This window comes from Lagenorhynchus albirostris, chromosome 11, assembly GCF_949774975.1.
Source record: "Lagenorhynchus albirostris chromosome 11, mLagAlb1.1, whole genome shotgun sequence".
Classification (NCBI taxonomy): domain Eukaryota; kingdom Metazoa; phylum Chordata; class Mammalia; order Artiodactyla; family Delphinidae; genus Lagenorhynchus; species Lagenorhynchus albirostris.
In genome coordinates, this window is record NC_083105.1 from 68,416,364 (window position 1) to 68,431,043 (window position 14,680).

Here is a 14,680-nt window from a genome sequence, read left to right on the forward strand (position 1 = left end):
GACAGGGCTGGTGGAGTAGCCGCCACTTCCTGGAGCCGCCGGCCGGGGCCGCTCGCAGCACTCAGCGCCGGAGCCGGGAGCCCGCGGCCGCCGCCATGTCCCATCAGACCGGCATCCAAGGTAACGGCGCCGGCGCTGCCTGCGGGGAAGGGACTCTTGGGAGGCCCCCGGCGAGCCGGGCGGGCGGCGGGATGGGCAGGGCCGGAGTCGGTCCCGGAGCACAGGGAGTCGGTCTCGGGGACGAGCCGGGCCTCTGCGCCTCTCCGCGCTCTCGTGTCCCGGGCGCTCCCGGCCTGCCACCCTCCCAGCCCGGGCCGGCCGCCGCCACGTTGCCGATGGACCCGAAATTCGCCGGAGCGAAGGAAATGGCTTTCCGCGGCGGCCGGGGGGAAGGGGGCGTGCCTGCCACCACCGCCGCCGCCGCCGTTAGCCCAACTTTCCCCTTTTTTATCGGACTGGGAAGACCTGGAACCGTGGAGGCGACTGGGGCTCTTTTTGCTGTCGAGAGACGGGCGAATTTTCTTTTTCACGGTCCAACTTTAGAGTTGTTACAAGATTTGGATTATCAAAAGAAAGATGCGGGAATCTTTTTCATTTCCAGTAAGGGTGCTTCCCAAACTCTTCCGCATTTTCTTCCAAAATTGGAACATCAACACCGTTGTCTGTATCCTGAGTATGAGGCGTCTTGGTTGTTCTTAGATACTACCCAGGGAACTGAAAAGTTTGATCTGTGTGGTTGCGTTTAATCGTCCCGGGCAGGCAGTTGAATGTGCAATTATAATTGACCTGTATTATTTCCTGGTTTGGAAATGGGCGGTCTGAAAGCGCTCACCTCATCAGAATCAAATATGTCCCGGGTTACTCGCGATCACTTAACGAGTTGTAATGTAAACACAAGCTCCTCCTGTTAATGGACAAAGAATCTTTTCCCCAGCTAAACGTCTAATTGTGTTTTGTTCTTAAGGGCCTTTGACACCACCCCACACCTCCTCCTGCACGCACAAACACAAGCAAAACAGTCGCAAATCTAAAAGCATTGTTTTGTCTGCGTTAGTTTTGATATATATAATTATTGACTTTCATGCTTGAGCGTTATAGCAAGCACTACTAAACAGTGGTTCTTGTTCTCAATATACAACTCAAGAATAAAATTAGAACGAAATTGAAGCTTTAATAGCACAAGGGATAGGTTATTAAATATATATTTGCTCAGTGAGATTACTCCAGGTTTTTAAGAAATATGAATTAGAGAAGTATGACCAGAAGTACGAGCTTGAATGAATTGTTGTCTTTTTCTTTAATCAGGATAGGGTGTTTGACATTAATTGTTGTTTTTAAAGGTGAAAATGTAAAAATGAATTGATGGAGGTGTGTTTGTTTATTATAAGCTTGAAATTGGACCAGAAGAGAGTGAAAGCAGGTTTTCAGCATTTTTCAAACAAGCATTAAAGGTGTTTTTCAAAATTGTGATTTGTGATTATTGGGTTTGAGAAACTTTAATATATTCATTCCTAGTGTAAATTTCTGCTATGGAATTATCTAGGTAAAACAGGTTAGAATTAATATACTTTTAAAATATGTTTATGTTTCTTAGCTGTATACAATGTCTACTGTTACACCTTTTAATTCTTGTAATTTAAATTACTGATAAGAGAATACTGCATCTTCAAGATGTTTTCTTTGTATTACATTTCATTTTTTCCCTATTCAAGTAGCATCAGAAAGTATTAATATGTAAGTATTAAAAATAGGTTTACTTTTCTGTATCTTTTTCCACAGCAAGTGAGGATGTTAAAGATATTTTTGCCAGAGCAAGAAATGGAAAATACAGACTTCTGAAGATATCGATTGAAAATGGTTAGTTAAGCATTTTTAAATGTTGTTTGTCCTTGGATTATTGGCTGTTGTATTTTTAAACTTCTAAATCATTGTCAGTGATTTGGACTATTAATAAATGTGAAGCAGGTTCAGAGCTCGCCTTTAGTTAACTTGGCTCCTCTACATTTTGGACATGTCCTACGGGGCCCCTGCTTACTTTACCTTATGCATTCTGTAGTTGACTCTCACGGAAACAAAAAGATGTTGTTTTTGGTGTGACATCTTCCTCTTACACTTTTTGTGTCTCAGTTTCTGTACCACAGTTTGTATCTAATATCAGTGCTTGCATCTCTGGAATGAAAATCAGTAACAGGTGATTATCCCACACAAAAGAAAAGTTACTTGTGAATTGTTATTCAGTAAAGTTAGTTTTGAGGTAGAAAGGAAGGATTTTAAACTCTCCCGTTTTCTCAACTTGATTGCAGTGTATGCTGCAGAAATGATTCCCCTTTCTTGTTATGGGAAAAAGTTCTGAGTGTAACAAACTATAAATTGATACTTTCAAAATAAAGCTGTACGTAGGGAAATTCACTGGGTGGGAGAGTCTTTTAATTCAGCTGGTTTGAGTGTGAATAATTAATATTATAACTACTTAATCTCAAATGAATATGTTAAAATATTCCATTGACCTAATTTCTTAAATACCTTAAATATTTTGCTTTGGAAAAATACCTTGTTCTTTCATAAACTGGAAGTAAATCTAATTTGCATTCCATTTTCTCTTATATATTAAAAATACCAAAATAGTTTGAAAAATAGGCAGTTGTTCTACATACGTTAACACACTCAACAAGAATAAACATATACTGGAAAGCAGCATATTTTAGAATATCACTATTTTCTGGTTTTATTTTTGTTTTGAGAAAATTTTTTAAATAAGGAAATTATGAATAAATAACAAATACTTCCATCTCTTCTTAAATTATTAACTGCTAACATTTTTATCATATTTGCTTCAAGCCTTTTGTAATTTAATGTTGTTGTAATATAAGAACATTCGCTTTAAACAGTTTTACTTCCTGACCTTCTCCTGAGACAACTATGTTAGGAACCTTATTTTTGTTCAATCTGTTTTTTATATGTATCCCTAAATAACATATAGTGCTGTTTAGAGCTTTTAAGTTCACATAAACTGACATCTTTTTCTGCATCATTCCTTTTCCTGTAAACATTGCTTTTATAATTAGTTTTGATAGAGGCTCACTAATTCTTTTTAAATATGAATAGAATTGTATAATATGATTATGCCACATAATATATGTCCATTCTCTTATTGATGAATATTTAGGCTATTTTCAGTTTCCACTGTTATTTTATAGTGCTGCAGTGAACACCTTGGTATATATGTGCAAGAGATTCTCTATGCAGAGTACATTAGCAGTTTCACTTGATTCGCCCAATAATGTCTCAAAGTGGCTGTACCAATTTGTTTCTGGACAAATATTAAAATCTGTAGCATTATGGCCAAATAGGAGCTAAACCTGTTTTTATTTAGTATTTCTTAACTGTACAATTCAGTGTTTAATTTCAGAAATTATACCTTTGAGCGGTAGGACACTTAAATATATTTTGTTGATAATTTATAGCATAAATATTTGGACAATAGAATATAATCACCCTCTCTTCAGCCATCCAACTCAACTATTTATAATCATCTTTGTACGTTCCTTTCTTGTGTTTATAACATTATTTTAACTATGCTAGTTATAATTTTTATATCTGTTTTTAATATTGCTTTATATTATATTTATTTTCTGTGTTACAACCTTTGCTCTTTCTATATTTTGATGTGAATAATAGCAATTAAGAACTAACTATTAATTTGTTCTTCTATTCTTCATTATTCTACCATTTGGCATTTTAAACCATTTATATATCTTTTAAAAATTGTTCTTCATAGAGAAACTTGTGGTTGGAGCGTGTAGGCAGCCTTTAGATTCCTGGGATAAGGATTATGATTCCTTTGTTTTACCCCTGTTGGAGGACAAACAACCGTGCTACGTATTATTCAGGTTAGATTCTCAGAATGCCCAGGGATATGAATGGATATTCATTGCGTGGTCTCCAGACCATTCTCATGTAAGTAATTTTTTGGTTACTTATTTAACATTAAAAGCTAGAAAATTTTTTTCTGAAATATTCCTAGGCCAAGAGAAAGTTAAGAAGCAACAGTCATATCTCATAGATGGGAATGATCATGGAAAAAATCCTTGTGATTGGTAATGTAGAATCAGGGGTAATGTACTTAGATTCAGAAATCTTGACCTTGATTGAAATCAGTAGAATTATTATTGATTTTAAATTGAAAAATTTGTGGCAATTATAAATGACTCTGTGGACCTCTGAAGAATGAAGGTTACTATTTTGAGAGTAATAATTGAAATAATTCTTATAGAACTAACTGAACATTTTATTAAATATTCTCAATAGCTACCATTCAAGTGATGGGCATGCACACAAGTATTTCTCTTAGGAGAGTTAGTAGACTGATTAATAGAATAAAATAAAAAGCTAGTATATGGATACTGCTCAATATTTTAAAAATTAATTCTCTTGTTTATTGTAGAAAAATAATTTTAAAAGTTATGTAGATATCATTCTCAAAAGTCATCACTTCCTATTTAATTCTGTATATGCTGTCTGAAAGAAATACTGGATTTGCCAGTACAAAATTATGAAATGATTTCTATTGGTTGGCAGTTATCTTTAGTAGTTTTCCATAGATGCTATCATACTCTTTAATAATAGTATATACTGTAGTTCTTTTCTACTTTGTCCCTCATAGAATGGTTTATGCCATAGTTATGCCATGAATATTTGATTCTTAAACAACTAAATAAGTAGCGTCTGACCTAGACTTGTTTTGAGTAAAATGTCATTATCAAGTTTACTTCATTTCAGTGATTTTAAAATAGTGTTTTAAGTAGTTTTTTTAATTCCTGAATTCATTTTATACTTTGACAAAAATGAATGATTTTCTAAAATTTAGTTTTTTTCTACTTTTCCAAAAATATGACTTATAAATTGAAGTCTTCCTTAGTAGCTGTTGATATTTTAGATGCTGATGTTATGATGGTTATTTGTATACACATATTTTAACATGTTATAGTCAACGGACTTCAACTTTGTCACAGTTTAATTTCTTTTTAATGTGTTTGAAGATTTTCATACATTTATAAAGTGCTTTCTTTTGTAATGATAGTTTTCATCTATAAACTTCTAAGTAAACTTTCACAATTACTAGGTTCGTCAAAAAATGTTGTATGCAGCAACAAGAGCAACTCTGAAAAAGGAGTTTGGAGGTGGCCACATTAAAGATGAAGTGTTTGGAACAGTAAAGGTACAAAACTTATACTTTTATGTAGATTCTGCATGTTGCACCGAGGTAATGGGATAGTTAATGTGAATTATGACTGGTGAATCGGTAAACATAAAGAATAAGAGAAAATATTACGTTTCATATGATATGCAAGTTAACTGAAACATCATACTTACACTTTTAAAATATGTTGGAATCTCCTCTGTTAGTCTTCAAACACTAGAATATCCCTTGGAGATCATTTAGTTCAACCCCTCATTTAGTTCAACCTTTTCATTTTAAGGATGTGGAGATAGGCTCAGAAAAATGAGAGACTACTTAAAAGAGATAGTAGGTTTTAGATATTTTGGATGTTTACACTTATGCTGTGGAAGCAATAGCTATATTAATTGAACTAGAACATTGAGGCAGGTAAATTGATTGATAATTAATTGGGGTAATTGTTGATTAATAAATTTAGTTAAGTTATGATTAAGAATTTACTTCATTATAAAATTTGTATGGTAAATACATGTATGTAGATATACCCCCAAATTAAGAAAATTACAGTGTATTTTTTCAACAGGTTTTTTGTTTTTTAGAGCTTTTATTGTGATTCAGGGAGTAATGTATTCTGGTGGATAGAGCACGAGACTAGATGGGTATCCTTTGCTTATTCACATCAGTTGTGAAGTGGCCTGGTTTCTCAATTCTATTCTCAGTCTTCCAAACCACAAAATTTTGATGAGAAGTAAACCTCTTTGAAATATTTTTTATTTTAAATAAGAACTGTAATTATTTTCTATGAATAATTATAGAGAAATTATATAATTCATTACAGTACAGAATTCAGAATCTGAATATGTTGATTATTGAATAACTATGGGGCAGGCTTCCCCAGGTTAATTATAATTGTCCTATAGACTTGAAGCATGATCAGTTTCATCATGTGGCTGGCGTTACCACCATCACACTCACACAAAAGATCTAATAATTGTAAAGCTTTAGGAAATGAAGTGTAGCTAATCCCCTTAAAACTTTTGAAACCTGTAGAATAGAATATTTTTTTAAAAAAAGAAGTAATAAAATTATTGTTACTGTTTATTTTTAGTTAAAATATTTTCTGTTAAATTAATGATTTTGTTTTCCTAAAGTAGCCTCACAACTAGTAACAGTTTCTGTGCTCACAGGAAGATGTGTCATTACATGGATATAAGAAATATTTGCTGTCACAGTCTTCTCCTGCCCCACTGACTGCAGCTGAAGAAGAATTACGACAGATTAAAATTAATGAGGTATTATTACCATTTTGAAACCTTGCAAGATTCTAAGTGATTAAAAATATTGTATTTTTAATTAATCGATGAAGAGGTAACTAGAGAATAAATAAGTTAGATAGCTTACATTTATTCTGTTCAGTTTAGAGACAAGACTGACAAGACTGTGCTCAATGTGTCTTCAGGAAAAAGTTAAAAGTGAATATTAAACTTCATGTCAGTTTCATAAATAGCTTTCTCCTGTCTTTATAATGTAGGTTATAGATTAGTAATCTTCCTGTGAGAAGTACAATTGTTTTTAACTTTGTACTTTGAATACTAAATATCGATAAATGGGAAAAGTATGTGTTACCCATGTAGTGTGAGGGATATTATATCTAATGAGGTTGCCTGAAGAAGGTTTGTTTTGTTATTTCAGAGAATACTGACGACTAAAGAGAGTAAAACATAAATGCTGTAGTGTGTTTAGGATTTCTAGAGGCTCTATAAATTAACTTCTATGGACATTACTTGGATGGGTGTGTGCATATATATAGATATATATGGGAGATGGTTATTTGAGTACTTGTTTAGCATATTAGAGTCAATAAATTTCATCCATATTATAGTTTATCATATTTCTAATGTGTTTATTGCAGCAATTCTAAGTTAGAATAGCTACTGTATTTCTAACGGAATTTTATAGAAAAGAACAAGTAGCAGAAACTACTATTCACTTGTCTAACAGACTAATAAGAATCAGTCTGAAAAGTGATTGAATATTATTTAATATTGACCTGATAGCAAGGATCTATCTTTATATTATTTTAACTCAAGTTATTTGAGTATGGATTTTTACATGGTTTTTTTTTTTTTTACAAGTTTGATAGTTTGTTTTATTCCTTGCAATCAGAACCCAGAGGATCTTATTGGGGTATGCATTTGCATATGTTCTATGATGTTTTCATTATACAATACCATTTATGCTGTAGAATCTCCATTCATTTTTTTTTAAAGTAAAATTTCTATTTGACTTTGTTGCAACACTGCAAATGAGACCCTATACTATGCTGTCATTTACTGAGTATAAAAGTCTTAAATATGTGCATTGAAAGCTTTCTTGACGTACTCTTCTCTTCTTCCGATACGTGCACACCCATGTTCTTAGTAATGAAAGCTCTAAGTGTGGAACTTCTGCAGTAGTATAATTTGTTGAGCTGTGTTGTGTCTTTGTATATTGTTTGTACTCCTTTCAACTCAGTGCATGGTGTTTGTGTTGCATTTTATGTCTAGCAGAACAAAGTAAAGTTCTATGCATATTATATTTATATCACACTGTTCATAAATTTTATCAAGTAAAACTTTTTAATTAAACGTGTAATCTGAAGACACTTCAGAGAGCTTATGTAGCTCATGGCAATTGTGCCAAACCAAACATAAAAGCAAAGCCCCACTAACATTGCACACTCAACTCAGATGTTCACTTCTGGCATTTTCATCAAAATGTGGCATACACTCTGCATGTTGACAAAGTGCTAGCAGAACCTGAAACAAATGTGAAAATTATTTGCTTTTTAAGTTCATAGTGTTTTAATTGTTAATTTTAATTATATTAAAATGGGCAAGGGTGGAATGACCCCCACTCTGAAGAGGTTGGGTTTTCTTCTCTTTGCCATCTGACACTGCTAAATGCTAAACTTCATCGGTAAATTGAATCTGTCATACTAGGTACAAACTGACGTGAGTGTGGACACTAAGCATCAAACACTACAAGGAGTAGCATTTCCTATTTCTCGAGAAGCTTTTCAGGCTTTGGAAAAATTGAATAACAGACAGCTCAACTATGTGCAGTTGGTAAGAGATATAATGATTATTATGAAATGGCTTCACCTTTTGGTATCTATGGCTTGTATAAGGTTTGTTTTTAATGGATTTTAAATCTTTTTATTTGCTTCCTTTTTATTTTTTATTCATTTAAACTACAAAAGCAATATATATTCACTGTGGAAAAAGTGAAATTGTGTAAGTTTCCCCTTGTCTCCTTGTTTTTTAATTTATAAATTTTAAATTTCTGTGTATCTGTCTTAATAAATGCATTTTGTTTCTTATTGACAGGAAATAGATATAAAAAATGAAATTATAATTTTGGCCAACACAATAAATACAGAACTAAAAGATTTGCCAAAGAGGATTCCCAGAGATTCAGCACGTTATCATTTCTTTCTGTATAAACATTCCCATGAAGGAGACTATTTGGAGTCTATAGGTATATGATACTTTTTTTTTTTTAACGTAATACTTTCAGTTTGCTGATTGATATTTCATCACTATATTCTTTCTTATTTCTTGGCCAGAGGGTTTAGTTGTAGCTTTATGAGGTTTAGTGTGTGCTTTAATTGATGTGCTGCTAATTGGATTTATTATTATTTTAATTTAGTTTTTATTTATTCAATGCCTGGATACACATGCAGTATAAGAGAACGGATGCTGTATTCTAGCTGCAAGAGCCCTCTGCTAGAGATTGTAGAAAGACAACTACAAATGGATGTCATTAGAAAGGTAATTACCTATCTATTTATTTATCTAATTTATTTTATCTAACTTATCTTATTAATATATTTAATACCTACCTATTTATTTTTAATTTTTCAGTTTTTGTTACATTTTTATTGTCTTTCGTGTAGTTCGTGATGTATTGTGGTTTATAAATGAAAGGTTTTTTTTCTTATTCTCATCATAAATCCTTAGGAACTCCTCTAAGTGCTTGAGGATGGCCTATCATGACCCCAGTCTCCCTGTAGATCTGTATTCTCTAATATGTAGCCACAAGCTACATGTGGCTATTTAAATTTAAATATATATAAAAATTAAACGAAATTTAAAATTCAGTTCCTTAAAAGCACCAGCCACATTTCAAGTGCTATTTTAGCCACATGTGGCCAATGGCACTGTGTTGGATGGTGCAGAATTTAGAGAACATTTCCATATTGCAGAAAGTTTTGCTGGATGGTGCTACTCAAGCTGCATACTTGTGATTGTCTCAAGACTTTATTAATAAGGAACTACAGTCTCTATTTATAACTGAACCATGGGGTGGTTGAGAATCTTTCCAGTTGTTGGGAAAGGAGAGAATGGGCATAAACATGAATTTTGGGAGCTAAGTTTCCTTAAATTTATTTTCTTAAATGCAGGTGAGGCATGGGAAAAGATATGGTTTATTCTTGAGCCCTTCAACTCTTAAAACACAGGTCCTTACAGATTACCAGTGTTTTAGGTACTGAGCCCTTTAAGAGCTTTTTAAGTTCTTAAGAATCACTTTCTATAGCAGGGGCTGGCTGACTTTTTCTACCAGAAGACCAGATAGTAAATATTTTAGGCTTTGCCAGGCCACATATGGTCTTTGTCACATATTCTTCTTTGTTTTATTATTTTGTTTGTTTTTACAATCCTTTAAAAATGTAAAACACTCTCTTAACTTGAGCAGATTTGGCCTGCAGGCCATCGTTCGCCAGCCCGTGTTATAGAGTGATTTCAAGTGACCCAAGTGATGAAAGGGCCATGAGTAATGTTTCTTGAAAATATGTAGTGTACCAAAACAGAACAACTTAAGAATATAGTGGTGATTCCTACTGTACTACTTTTAAACATTAGTTAAATTGGAGAAGAAAGAGAGAACCAAATAGAAAATGAGTATAGCTAATTATATATTCAAGCAACTCATTTAGCTCCCTCCTCCTCCCCCCAAATAAGATGAAAGTGAACTATTTTCACATGGTCCTTGGTTCTCTTTTGCTGGAATGAGTATTATGCACTTATTGGTGAGCGTTCACACCTGAAAACTGGCTCATTGCTTGTATTAGGTTTTTTTTTTTTTAACATCTTTATTGGAGTATAATTGCTTTACAATGGTGTGTTAGTTTCTGCTTCACAACAAAACGAATCAGTTATATATATACATATGTTGCCATATCTCTTCCCGCTTGCGTCTCCCTCCCTCCCACCCTCCCTATCCCACCCCTCCAGGCTGTCACAGAGCACCGAGCTGATCTCCCTGTGCTATGCGGCTGCTTCCCACTAGCTATCTACCTTATGTTTGGTAGTGTATATATGTCCATGCCTCTCTCTCACTTTGTCACAGTTTACCCTTCCCCCTCCCCATATCCTCAAGTCCATTCTCTAGTAAGTGTGTGTCTTTATTCCTGTTTTACCCCTAGGTTCTTCATGACATTTTTTTTTTCTTAATTTCCATATATATGTGTTAGCATACAGTATTTGTCTCTCTCTTTCTGACTTACTTCACTCTGTATGACAGACTCTAGGTCTATGCACCTCATTACAAATAGCTCAATTTCGTTTCTTTTTATGGCTGAGTAATATTCCATTGTATATATGTGCCACATCCTCTGTACCCAAATCTGTATTAGGTTTTGAATGTTGTGTTTTCTCACATTGCATCACACTTTGCTAATTTTATCTCTTACAGATCGAGATAGACAATGGGGATGAGTTGACTGCAGACTTCCTTTATGAAGAAGTACACCCCAAGCAGCATGCACATAAACAAAGTTTTGCAAAACCAAAAGGTCCTTCAGGAAAAAGAGGAATTCGAAGACTAATTAGGGGTCCAGCTGAAACTGAAGCCACTACTGATTAAAATTATTACAATACTAGTTTTTTTAAAAGTCCAGCTTTTAGTACAGGAGAACTGAAATCATTCCACGTTGATGTATAGTAGGGGAAAAATTGTACTTTTTGAAAATCAGCACTTTTCACTTCTGTGTGTTTTTAAATTAATGTTATAGAAGACTCATGATTTCTATTTTTGAGTTAAAACTAGAAAAGGGTTTGACATAATGATGTTTAATTTCATCACAGTTTTCATAGAGTGATGATTCCACACTTTCACATAGTTCTTAAAATTTTATAGAGTTGGGCCAATTCCAGAAAATCTAAAGTAAGATACAATTCTTATTACTCTTCGGTGATACATCACTTTTTTTTCTTCAAGGGAGAGAGGAAGACCTTAAAATATTCATTCCACTTAATGAATATGTTAAGGACCAGATTAGATTATTTTCTAAGCTGAAAACTTCATGTGCCTAGGAAAAGGTGCTCTGAAGAGCAGTGCTCACTCAGACTGTGAGATCATGTCTACAACTTTTAGAAACAGTGCTTTATTGCAGCAGTCTTTTCTATTTGACTTTTTCATTTTTTAAATGTCATTAAAATTTCAGAAAATCAACTCACTCTGAAACATTAAGGGTACCAGATATATACTTCAGGATTTCTGATGATGTTGAAAGACACATTGAAACTGCTTTAGTAAATGCTCTTTCTAGTGCTTTAAAAATTTTCCATTTCAAAAGTAAGTCATTTCATTATAGGTAGTGTGAGACCAAATATTTATGTCCAGTTGAATATTAAATTTATATCATTCAAAAGCAAACAAAACTAAAGTCAACAATATTGAAAAAGTTTTAAACCGATTGATTTCTCTCTAAAACCATATATTTATAGGCAAATACTCAGATTTAACAAAATTATTTTAAAGTCCTAGTACTCATCAGCCTAACACAGATAAACAAATCTTGTTTCAATTTATGTCTTATTTCAAAACACAGTTAACTGTTTTCTAAAGCTTTGCATTTTCAATTACAACCTACAGAGATTTTGAGCCTCCTTTTCTCTGATACTTGAAATAGAGGGAGCTAGAAAACTTCATCATGTTTAATCTGATAAACCTGCTGCAAGAGCCATAATTTAGAGGACTTTTCTAAACGAACTGTGGGGATCCGGGATTTAGAATTTCTTGATCTAAACTTTATGCTGCATAGAACAAATACCAGAAATGTACATTTCATAGTATAAAATATGAAACACTCATTTTTACACTTTATTATCTACGGTAATATATGCACCTTTCAGAAATTCAATGTGTGTTCAACTAAAAGCATGTTAGAATAATTATGAGTTGACAGATTTTTTTGTTTTCTAGAATTAAGAGTGTGTGGGGTTTTGTTTGTTTACAAATAATCAGACTATAATGCAAAATAATTGACGGTAATGTTGCACTTGTTTATGAAAGATGTAGTTTAAGTTTTTCCGTGGGTGCACACACAGACACACATACACACAAACTACTGCATTGAGAATCCTGGAGCTGTGTTGTCGACCATAGGCCAAGCTGCTGAAGCTGTTGTTTTCGGTCAGGAAGAAAGTTAACCTGTCATGAAGGTATAAAATAATTTAGTAGTGAATGTTTTTCTCTACCATCCATGTGCAATTATGCTCTTAAACTCTGTTACACTACATGAAAGTAAGTGGACATTCCAGAATATAGATGTGATTATATAATCTTAAACTAATTATTATTAAACCAGTGATTGTTGAAAATCAATGATGCATTTGTTATAGAGTATAACTCATCGTTTATGTTTTAGGTGATGTCATCATAACAATAGAAGGTGAATAAAGTATTCCCAGTGAATTTATATAGCAGTGAAGAATTACATGCCTTCTGTGGACATTTTATAAGTGCGTTTTATATTGCAATAAAATTTTTTTCTCTAAATTGTGTACTAAGTTGGTTTTCTAGTATAACCTTGTTTTTTTTTTTTTTGGATAAGTCTGCATAATGCAATACCTGGTGATAGGTTAGATAGCCCATTCATCTATTTGTTAATTAACCTATCTAAAAAAGGATTTTAAATAGTTTGAAACCTAAGCAAGTTGTGTCAATAGAGTGCTTTCGTAGATTAGAACTTTTCCACTACTGCAGCAGTAATGGAAACGTCATGAGTTAGTTCCTACTGTGATAGCAGCAACCCAGTACAATAGGGTGACCGACATACTTGACAGTAAGCTGTTAAAAGACATTCACCCAGCAAATACTGAGTGCATTCCAGTTTGCAATTCAGTGTCAAATTGATCCTTTTTATTAGAGCTATATTACAAGATGGATGTCTTTGGTAGCAGTTTCACCAAGACAGAACTGTCCTTAAAAGGTCTGATTTTGAGAACTATTTTAAAAAGTTAAATTCTTTATGGCATTTCTACTCAGAACTAAAATCATGTGCCTGAGGTTCATATTGTAGTTTGGTATAAATCCTTTCACACGTTTTCTTTGCATATACAACCATATGTTATGAGGATTGGAGTTTTTTTTTAAGTACTGATTCTGGGGCTTCATCTCCAGAGATTTTGATGAGTAAGTGGGCCCAGGAGTCACATAGTTACACAGATGATTCATGTGTAGCCATGACTGGGTACAGTTTGTCTTAAATGATATAAAGTGAGGGTTTCCCCCCGTTCAGTCAACAAACTTTCTAAGTATTCCTGTATATTGGTCTGTAGTGGTTACGATGAAAGGTAACATCTCATAGAAAAAAATGTAGCCCTCAGTCTTGCCCACTAACTTCTGCATGACTTGGCCCATGGCTATCTCCACCTCCCTTGATCAGTCTGCTGCAGCTCAGCTGCTGGCTGGACCTCTGAAGGACCAGGCACACTGCTGCCTCAGGAACGCTGAGTGTACTGTTCCTCACACTGGCTTCCTCTACCCCAATATCTACGTGTCTTCCTCCCTCAATGCAGGTCTCTGCTCAAGTGTACTCCCTGTCCTCTCACCTTAATCTGCTTTATTTTTCCTCAAAGCACTTAGGAATTATATATCTATGTATATATATTGGTTGTCTCCTCCACTAAAATACAAGTTTGATGGAGGAAAGAGACTTGGTTTTATTCACTGATGCATCCTCAGCACGTGGAACAGTGTCTAGGACATAGTGGATATTTTATTTGTTGAATAAATAAAAGAATGAGATTTTACCTTTCCTTGGACAGTGGGGAAGGGAGCACATTGAAGCAGTGGTAGGTTCAGCACAGAGGCTCTGGCCTCTGCTGCTGTATTTCTGGGCAGAGCAAACATCACTAGCACTGACACAACCTCTTGCCCTCGGAAGATTATAGGTTCTACCCCAGGAGACTCCAGTACTGACTCATTCCTGAGCAGCAAGTGTCTTCCCGTGGGGATCCTCATTCATCTGACTCTGTTCTGGAAAGACCAAAGGCTAAGTTCTACTCAATGGCTAATGCTGACCCACTACCATCTGCATTTGCTAGAATTCAGTCTGGCGGTAGTGCCTTATAAACCTCCGGACGCTTAACAGGAAGAGGTGCTTTTCTGAGGTGTGGGGGGGAGTATATTTTATTTACATTTTAAAAATCTGATAACTAATATCTTTTCCTC

General features: G+C 34.4%; 1 protein-coding gene across 8 annotated transcripts in view; it reads left to right on the plus strand.

Moving 5' to 3' along the window:
• The window catches only part of TWF1 (twinfilin actin binding protein 1), a 23,849-nt gene continuing 9,169 nt past the window's right edge, over positions 1–14,680 (plus strand). For 6 of the 8 annotated variants that reach the window (XR_009543533.1, XR_009543529.1, XR_009543531.1 and 3 more), the window contains exons 1-9: positions 1–120; positions 1,780–1,857; positions 3,779–3,957; positions 5,123–5,218; positions 6,367–6,471; positions 8,161–8,286; positions 8,548–8,698; positions 8,870–8,991; positions 10,916–12,966. Coding sequence is in view for 1 of the 8 variants with exons in the window: in XM_060166499.1 (XP_060022482.1) it covers positions 96–120; positions 1,780–1,857; positions 3,779–3,957; positions 5,123–5,218; positions 6,367–6,471; positions 8,161–8,286; positions 8,548–8,698; positions 8,870–8,991; positions 10,916–11,086 (1,053 nt within the window). In the remaining 7 variants the exon portion in view is untranslated. Of the gene's footprint in view, positions 121–1,779; positions 1,858–3,778; positions 3,958–5,122; positions 5,219–6,366; positions 6,472–8,160; positions 8,287–8,547; positions 8,699–8,869; positions 8,992–10,915; positions 13,004–14,680 lie in introns of those variants that run through there. The other 2 variants (XR_009543535.1, XM_060166499.1) reach the window with 2 other exon arrangements.